The 9,827-nt window shown below is 46.9% G+C and overlaps 1 protein-coding gene across 2 annotated transcripts in view; it reads left to right on the top strand.

Moving 5' to 3' along the window:
* Positions 1-224: 224 nt before the first annotated feature.
* The window catches only part of LOC115377918 (cGMP-dependent protein kinase 1-like), a 73,453-nt gene continuing 63,850 nt past the window's right edge, over positions 225-9,827 (top strand). The window contains exon 1 of one of the 2 annotated variants that reach the window (XM_030077996.1): positions 225-479. In XM_030077996.1, the coding sequence (XP_029933856.1) occupies positions 229-479 (251 nt within the window). In that variant the 5' untranslated portion in view covers positions 225-228. Of the gene's footprint in view, positions 480-6,021; positions 7,050-9,827 lie in introns of those variants that run through there. The other variant, XM_030077994.1, reaches the window with a different exon arrangement.

The following is a 9,827-nucleotide window of genomic DNA, read 5'->3' as shown; positions in this document are numbered from 1 at the left end:
TTGGGTGTTTTTGGAGACACTTTCATCCCTTTCCCGCTGCGGGGCGCATCTTCCCGCTCCTCTCCTCCTTCATCCGGGACAAACTTCACCACGGATTCATTTTTCACACTTTTTTCGGTGTTTCCTTGGAGTTAGGCTGCTTCACTCCACTCGGCTCTGTCCAGCTTGCCCCCGGTTCGCACCGGCCCCCGGCTCTCCGGCCGACCCTGCCCCGTGTCAGAGCGCATCATGAGCGGACTGGAGGAGGACGTGGCGGCGCTGCTGCGGCTGAAGGAGCAGCGGATCGGGGAGATGGAGCGGAGGCTCCGGGAGCAGGACGCGGAGATCAGCGAGCTGAGGACGAAGCTGCACAAGTGCCAGTCGGTGCTGCCGCTCGCCCGGGACCTGGCCTCCGACACGCGCCGCACCCGGCGGGCCAAGGGGGTGTCGGCCGAGCCGGTGCAGGAGGCGGAGCTGCGGAGGTTCTCCAAAACACACAGGTACAACACACCGAGCTCAGGCCAACACACTGCCAGTGCCAGCACAGGAAATAAACACTGAAATAAATAAACAAATACATCTTTAAATATGTCCAAAAAATGACTCATGCTGACTTTCAGCTTAAACTTCTAATAAAAATAAAAATAAAAATAAAAAAAAATCCTGCAATCAGTCCAACAGTCACAAATATGAATAAAAAAAACTGTAACTAATTATCAATAATTATCAATAATTATCGGCTCGGATTTTCAAAATGCAAGACTGAAAAAAGTAAACGACAATTAACAAACACTGACACACACACACACACACACACACACACACACACACACACACACAAAAGGGGGGGGTGAAGGGAATATGGAGGGAAGGGTGGATGGAAGGAAGGAAGGAAGGAAGGAAGGAACGAAAGAAAAAAGGAGGGGGAGGAAAGAAAAAAGATGGAAGGAAGGAAGGACAGAGGGAAGGGAGGAGTGAAGGAAACAAAGGGTAAAGAAGGATGGAACAAGGGAGGGAAGGACAGAAAGAAAGAGAGAGAGAAGGAAAAAGAGAGAGAAAAAAAAGGAAGGAAGGCTGAACATAGGATGGATTTAAGGAAGAAAGAAAGAAAAAAGGACAGAAGAAGGGGGAGAGAGAGAGAGAGAGAGAGAGAGAGAGACAGAGAGAGAGAGAGAGAGAGAGAGAGAGAGAGAGAGAGAGAGTGTTGTGCTGGCGGCGGCCGGCCAGCAGGGGGCGCTGCAGCTCTGCCTCATGAACCTGCATGCCTGTCACTTTCACAATAAGAGTCCTCATGATGTTCAGCAGATTGACACTGCTGGAAGCTGCTCTGAGAACATTAAACCAGGGAGTTCAAAGCGGGGTCCGGGCCCCCCCAGGGGCCCCTGAAGTCCCTGCAGCGGGTCCTCAGCTTATTTTTTAATTCACTAGAAACAATTAAACACAAGAAATCTCATTCAGCCTTGAAGCAGATCTTCATTTTAATAATGAGAGTTTTCTTTTCATATTTTAAAACACTGATTTTCTAAAGGTCACAGTTTTGTTTGCAAATTTCTGCTTTTTAATTTTTTTTCCTGGTAACAGCCCTGTCCTCTCATGGTTTTGAAAGAAATCAAGTGAATCAGGCCTTAAAGGGTTAATAAACAAATGCATCAGCCTGTGAACGACAGTGGAATCAATTTAACTGTGGGAATAAATACAAAAAAAAAAAAAAAAAAAAAAAATGAATCTGTATTCCAAAAAAATAATAGAGCTTTGATGATATTCAAATATTTATTTTTCAAAAAATCTATATTCAAAAATTAAAAACAAAACAAAACAAAACAAAAAAAATGCACCAAAAGCGCAGCATGGCCATGGTGTTCTCAGGCGACTCCTGCTGTTCATGCGGCGGCCTCAGGGGGGCGCCAGAAGGCCAGCATGATCCAATATGAGGTACAGCACTGTTTTTTTTTTGTAAATCTGGAATTTGCAGACAAAATAATAACTGAGTTTATTACTGTCATATAAACACACTGATGGAATGAAACAACACACACACACACACACACACACACACACACACACATTATCACACACTCCAAACTTAGTTTAGCAACTCCAGCGTTCTTTGTGTTTTATATTTGAAGAATATTAGAATATTGGATGTAACGGCCGAGCAAAATGTCACGTAACGAGTGTGTGTTCTGCAGGCTGAGTGTGTGTTCTGCAGGCCGAGTGTGTGTGTGTGTGTGTTCTGCAGGCCGAGTGTGTGAGAGTGTGTTCTGCAGGCCGAGTGTGTGTTCTGCAGGCTGAGTGTGTGTGTGAGAGTGTGTTCTGCAGGCCGAGTGTGTGTGAGTGTGTCCTGCAGGCCGAGTGTGTGAGAGTGTGTTCTGCAGGCCGAGTGTGTGTTCTGCAGGCTGAGTGTGTGAGAGTGTGTTCTGCAGGCCGAGTGTGTGAGAGTGTGTTCTGCAGGCCGAGTGTGTGTTCTGCAGGCCGAGTGTGTGAGAGTGTGTTCTGCAGGCCGAGTGTGTGTGAGTGTGTCCTGCAGGCCGAGTGTGTGAGAGTGTGTGTTCTGCAGGCCGAGTGTGTGAGAGTATTTTCAGGTCTGTTAGTGTCGGCTCAGCACTATGAACCTCGACAGAGATCACACACACACACACACACACGCACACACACACACTAAAAACGTGGGAACAGAGTGTGTTCTGAAGGCCGAGAATCTGTGTGTGTGTCTGTGTGTGTGTGTGTGTGTTTGTGTCTGTGTGTGTGTGTGTGTGTGTGTGTGTGTGTGTGTGTTTTGTAGCTCCCTGCATGCTGAACTTTTTCCACAGAGGCCAACATTCAAATGAGCAGAGCGACATGCAAACACTGAACACCTCCATAAGCAAATACTGAACAAACACACACACACACACACACACACACACACACACACACATTTCTCTTCAGGAAAAAGGAACAGTTTCTTGTTTTTTTTTTTTTTTGTTAAGTTTTTATTTTTTTGTTTTTTTCTCTTCTTCTGTTGTTTAAGAATATTCATGTTATTCTGTTTGTTTTCTCGGCCCCACTCCTCCAAAAGAGGGAAAAAACAGTGAAAAATTGATTTTAAAAAAATGCACTTGTGCACACCACAGATAAATTTTACACAAATTAATCAATTTCTTTGTTCAGGAAAAAGAACGAATTCTCTTTCTTTCTTTCTCTCTTTTTTTTTTTTTAAACTTTTTCTTCTTTTTGGTTCTTTTGAATATTTATGTAATTCTGACTGCTTCAGGTTCAGTTTCATTGTTACTGATGAGCTGGAGTTCACGGGCTTCGTTTCCACGGCAACCATATCTCCATCACTTCAAAATAAGATGACCACTTTCAGGTTGTGGCGTTTAAAGGGGCGTTGCACCGAAAAGAGGCAAGGGCCGACTGAGGTGAGGACCGTTTAGACTCAACTGGCAGAAACAGACGGGAGCGTTTCAAACTTCAGCCGACGGAGAAACGCCGAGTAAGCATCAGGTGATGAGAACCAAACAGACTCAACCATCGTGTGTGCTGAGTCTTGAAGGTCCTCATCACCTGTAGGATTTTACGTCGTGCACCTTTAACGTTTCAGCCAGCAAGATGCTTTTTGTTTTTTAATTTGCACGAAATAAAAAAAGTGAAAATTAAAATCAGAATGCAAAACTTTGAGAAACAGAAACTGAAAAGAGGAAGGAGCCTGTTACCTGGGCTCACCTGGGCCACCTGCCGAATCCTGCGCTCTGATTGGTCGGTGAGGTCGCCCTGAGCTCCACCTGCTGGCAGACAGACGTCACGACACCCGGCTGACCGGGACACACACACAGCGGCGTTTGTGCCGGACGTTACACCGCACACACACGCTGGCCCCGTGCTTGTTTACACGTTGCCATGGTAACACGGGTGCCACACTGTGGCTTTTGTTTCTCAGAAGTTCCTAAACGACTTCACGCCGTGACAAAATGCAAAATCATTGAAATGAGTGTTTGATCAGCTGTCAGCTGTGTGCTCATCGTGACTTCCTCCAAGGTGTGTGTGTGTGTGTGTGTGTGTGTGTGTGTGTGTGTGTGAGACTGTAGTGGTCCAGTGGCGGTTACCATGGTTACCGGTACAGCAAGCTTCAGCAGCTTTAAACTTTCAGCTGGAGCTGGAACATCAACAGTAATGCCTCTATTCTGTTCTATTGTGTTCTATTGTGTTCTGTTGTGTTCTATTGTGTTCTATTGTGTTCTATTGTGTTCTGTTGTGTTCTGTTGTGTTCTATTGTGTTCTATTGTGTTCTGTTGTGTTCTGTTGTGTTCTGTCGTGTTCTATTCTGTTGTGGCTCAAGGGCAGGAGATGTGGAGAAGACAGCAAAGACGACGATGGTGATGGTGATGATGGTGATGGTGATGATGGTGAGGAAGGCAGCTTTTGTCCTGGTGCATCTTTTGTGGAAGTTGTTGGCGTGCGCACGCGCACGCACGCGCACGCTCAAAACGCCGAGAAATGAGCATCAGTGCGTCCTCACGACTCCCAGATCTGTGGATCGTTAGCGAGAGAGAGAGAGAGAGAGAGAGAGGGAGAGAGAGAGAGAGAGGATCAATGGCAGAGCGAAGGAGCGATAGGCGGAGAGAGGAGGGCAGAGCGACATAGACAAACAGACAGAGAGAGGGAGAGAGAGAGAGAGGAAGAGAGAGAGAGAGAGAGAGAGGGAGAGAGGAAGAGAGAGAGAGAGAGGGAGGCGGACAGGCTTCGTGGCTCTGCTCGGGCTGCGCGTCTCAAACGGCTTCCTGCGGGTTTCGAACCGACAACCTGAGCCTCTTTCCGGCTGCAGCCTCCAACTTTTTTACGCACGGCGGAGGACGGCACTTTGCGCGCCGGACTCCCCGGAGCCTGCGTCCCCGCCGCCGGTCTGTTCCGGTGAAGCAGCTGCACTCAATTAACGTGATTAGCCGCGGATGTGAATTTCCATGCTGACTGTGGATTCTGGGCTCAGAGTCATTCACCGGCAGCGGATCTGCCGCCCGCCTTCAGCCGCTTCCCCCTCCCGGTTCCAACTTCAGCTCAGCAGCCGCGGGAGGGACTTGAACATTTGTTTACACTCTGGGATTTTTTTTTTTTTTTTCATTCCCATAAACCGGAATATTTCCAGTTTTTGCCTTTTCTCTCCTGGATTCTGGTTTCTTTTCTCTCCAGGTGTCGTGCAGCAGGAAATAAGACCTCACATTCCCTCAAACCGGAGATTTTTTTTTTTTTTTTTACTTTACTTTATTGAGGTGTTTTTGTTTGTTTCTGGTGATTTTCTCCCCTCACCGCCCTCCCAGTTTCTTGCCCTCCTCTGTTCTCTGCCTTCTCTCTGGTTTGGGCTCTGTGTTTTCTCGCCTCCGGTGGTTTTGCGACGCGGAGATAAAAGCCAAAAGACGCACATGTGAATCTGCTGGATGGTTCCCACTCGCCCGGATCACAGATCGCTCCTGTTTTTTTTTTTTTTTTTTTTTCCTCTGGGGTGATGCTCTAACACCACCGCCTTTGTTTCTGCTGCTCTGAACCGTTTCTGCAACAAACCCAACCCTCCAGAAACCATCTGACTGTTACACTTTTTAACTTTTTGACTCGTTTGAGGAATAAAAACCTTCCAGCTGCGCACGGCTGCCGGTTCACGCTGCAGTTTTCTCCTCCGTTGGCTCGACTCTCACTTTCCTTTCCTCCAGTTTTACTTGGATAAAATCAGAAAAAAACCCAAAGACCTCTGGAAACCTTCTGGACTTAAGTTTTCTGATCAGATTATTTTCTGTATGGGGTGAAATCTCTGTTTTTTTTTTTTTTTTTTTTTTTTTTTTATTAGAACAATCTTGAAACCTGGTGGACTTGCATTGTTCCTCATCCACTTCAGTTCGACAGATTACAAAAATTATGTATATATATATATATATATATATATATATATATATATATATATATATTAGATCATTTTGCTCAGAGGGAGAGAACCTGCAACTCGCAGCGCTCCCTTCCACATCATTTTTCTGACTTTTCCACCAGATTTTCATCTAAATTTTGTGAAATCAGATTTTCTTTGGAGGAGGAGAGTAGCCCTGAGGAACCTTTAGTGCCTTCACTCCCTCTTCATCTTAGCTGGAGATAATTGGATTTTGCTTTCCTGCATTTTTCATGTAAAAAAAGGTGATCTGTGGAACCTAAGGAACCCTGGGTACCCTCAAGACCTTGAACACCTTGAGAAAAACTGACAGACTGTTGAGAACCTTAAGTAACCCTTGAAGGATCTTTGGAGTGCTTTTGGAAACCATCAGGACCCTCAAGAGTGTTTGCAACTCTGGTCACCAGTGAAGAACCTCATGGAGCCTTGAGGAACACTGAAGACACCAAGAAATCCCAAAGACCTTGAGGAACTATCAGCAACTCTGAGGGCCTTAAGAACCCCTGGTGGACTCTGAGAAGTCCTCAATGAAGCCTTAAAGTACCCCGGAGAACTTGGAGGAGCCTGAAGGACCCTGAGAACCTCGTGAGGTGAAGGACCTGTAGGATCTTGAGGAATCCTGAAGACCCCAGGAAACTCAGAAGAACCATCAGCATCTTTGAATACCCTTGAGGACTTTAAGAATCCTCTAGCAAACCCTTAGAAATGCTGATGAGGCGGTAAAGCACCTCAAGGAACCCTGAGGAACCTCAAGCAACTCTGAGGAACCTTGAAACCCGTTAAAAGAGACCCTGAAGCACCCGCCGGGGCCTCCCTGCAGAGCCATGGGCACCCTGCGGGACCTGCAGTACGCCCTGCAGGAGAAGATCGAGGAGCTGCGGCAGCGCGACGCCCTCATCGACGAGCTGGAACTGGAGCTGGACCAGAAGGACGAGCTGATCCAGCGGCTGCAGAACGAGCTGGATAAGTACCGCTCGGTGATCCGCCCGGCGACGGCGCAGCAGGTGCAGGTGCAGGTGCAGGTGCAGGTGCAGCGGCAGAGCCTCGCCCTGCAGCCCGACCAGCAGCGCAGCAAGAGGCAGGCCATCTCGGCAGAGCCCACCGCCTGCGACATCAGCGACCTCAGCCACGTCACGCTGCCCTTCTACCACAAGAGCCCCGAGTAGGTGACCCAGGTGTGTGTGTGTGTGTGTGTGTGTGTGAGAGAGAGAGAGAGAGAGAGAGAGAGAGAGTGCTGTTTAGTGTTTAGTAAGAATGATAAGTTATGAAAAATGGTTCGGTTGTGCCACCGTGTTCCTTGTGGCATGACGATTGAAAAACGTTTAAATTGTTAAGTTGTTTATATTGTTATTGTGTACATTGTATCACTAGTCGATTATCCATTTGTTTATTTATTTTTATTTTTCCTTTTTTTAAAAAATTTATTTATTTATTTATATTTTATTTTATTTTTTTACATTTTTTTTTTATTGTCATTATCACTGCTATTTGCTTTGGCAATATAAGCACTGCCTTGTCATGCCAATAAAGCTATTTAAATTGAAAAAAAAAAAAAAAAAAAAAAAAAAAGCTATTTAAATTGAAATTGAAATTGAGTGCCAGTATGTTTATTTGCACTCTAATAATCTGATTAATGTAAACAGCCAGATTAATATCGTTGCGTCTCTAATTTTTCGGTGGATCTCTCAGCTGGTTCTCGTGCGCTCGTGTTCTCCGCCCGCTGTTACCTAGCAACACAGCTGATCAGCCGCTCTCTAAGAGGCGGCGTGACGGGTTTGTTTGGTTAAAAACTGTCCGTAACGTTAAGATCAATTTCCTCTTTTGATTCATTCGTTTCTATTCCTTCTGGGGTCTTGTTCTTGGTGGAAGGACGTGAACTGGAGTTTTTGTGATTTCTTTGATCTTTGATCTGAGCAGCAAGAAAACAGAGCGACTCTGACGCCGTGTGTTGTTTGTCCACCAGATTGAAAATGCAGAGCCCCTCAGGGAGCCGTGCACCGCGCACCGTGCACGCCCCGCTACCCCTTACCTGTTTTTAGAGGAAACTAAACACCTGTTTTTGTTTTCCTGTTTGAATTAGAAAGTAGATCCGGCAGGGAAACTTCCACATAGTAACCTTGAGCCAGGAACACATGACCTGATAGTGCTTTGACTGATAACTGTAAGTACATGGAACGAATGGGCAGCAGGGCACACACACACACACACACACACACACACACACACACACACACACACACACACACACACACACACACACACACACACACACACACTAGACAACACAGCACTCCAGCACAGGACAGGCTGGTTCAAAAAAAAGCTCTGGTTCTTGAAGATCTGGTAGTTACAATGCTGATTACTGCAGTTCTGGTTCTTGACGTTCTGGTTCTTGACGTTCTGGTTCTTGATGTTCTGGTTCTTGACATTCTGGTTCTTTTAGTTCTGGTTCTTGTAGTTCTTGTTCTTGCAGTTCTGGTTTGTGACATTCTGGTTCTTGCAGTTCTGGTTCTTGATGTTCTTGTAGTTCTGGTTCTTGACGTTCTGGTTCTAGACGTTCTGGTTCTTGCAGTTCTGGTTCTTGACGTTCTTGTAGTTCTGGTTCTTGATGTTCTGGTTCTTGCAGTTCTGGTTCTTGACGTTCTTGTAGTTCTGGTTCTTGATGTTCTGGTTCTTGCAGTTCTGGTTCTTGACGTTCTTGCAGTTCTGGTTCTTAAAGTTCTGGTTCTTGCAGTTCTGGTTCTTGACGTTCTTGTTGTTCTGGTTCTTGTTGTTCTGGTTCTTGACATTCTGGTTCTTGACGTTCTGGTTCTTGATGTTCTGGTTCTTGATGTTCTGGTTCTAGACGTTCTGGTTCTTGACGTTCTGGTTCTAGACGTTCTGGTTCTAGACGTTCTGGTTCTTTACGTTCTGGTTCTTGATGTTCTGGTTTGTGATGTTCTGGTTCTTGACGTTCTGGTTCTTGACGTTCTGGTTCCTGCAGGTGTTCTTGCTGTTCTTGCTGTCGGTCTCTGTGTGTATCTGGCTCAGGCTGCAGGAGGTTCAGATCCTGGTTCTGCGCTCAGACGTTCCTCTCATCTCAAACAGTACACACACACACTCACACTCACACACTGCAGGATGCTATTAAGATTATAGAGCCAGAGGGAGCAATACACCACACACACAAACACACACACACACCGACACCAACACACACACACACACACACACACACACACACACACACACACACACACACCGACACCAACACACACACACACACACACACACACACACACACACACACACACACACACAGGAGGTGAGTTCTCTTCAGTTCTTCTCTTTGTCTGTTTGGTTCTGTTTTGTCAAAACAGACCAGGCAGCTGTGCTACTGCCACCTGTCCCACACACCTGTCCTCCACCTGTCCCACACACCTGTCCCACACACCTGTCCTCCACCTGTCCAACACACCTGTCCAACACACCTGTCCCACACACCTGTCCAACACACCTGTCCAACACACCTGTCCCACACACCTGTCCTCCACCTGTCCAACACACCTGTCCAACACACCTGTCCCACACACCTGTCCAACACACCTGTCCAACACACCTGTCCCACACACCTGTCCAACACATCTGTCCCACACACCTGTCCAACACACCTGTCCCACACACCTGTCCTCCACCTGTCCCACACACCTGTCCAACACATCTGTCCCACACATCTGTCCCACACATCTGTCCCACACACCTGTCCCACACACCTGTCCTCCACCTGTCCCACACACCTGTCCCACACACCTGTCCTCCACCTGTCCCACACACCTGTCCCACACATCTGTCCCACACACCTGTCCAACACACCTGTCCCACACACCTGTCCTCCACCTGTCCCACACACCTGTCCCACACACCTGTCCTCCACCTGTCCCACAGCTTGTTGTCGGCTGCT

Source organism: Myripristis murdjan, chromosome 19 (genome assembly GCF_902150065.1).
Source record: "Myripristis murdjan chromosome 19, fMyrMur1.1, whole genome shotgun sequence".
Classification (NCBI taxonomy): Eukaryota; Metazoa; Chordata; class Actinopteri; order Holocentriformes; family Holocentridae; genus Myripristis; species Myripristis murdjan.
Note: the sequence above shows the minus strand (reverse complement) of the source record. Positions and strands in the feature narration are given on the sequence as shown.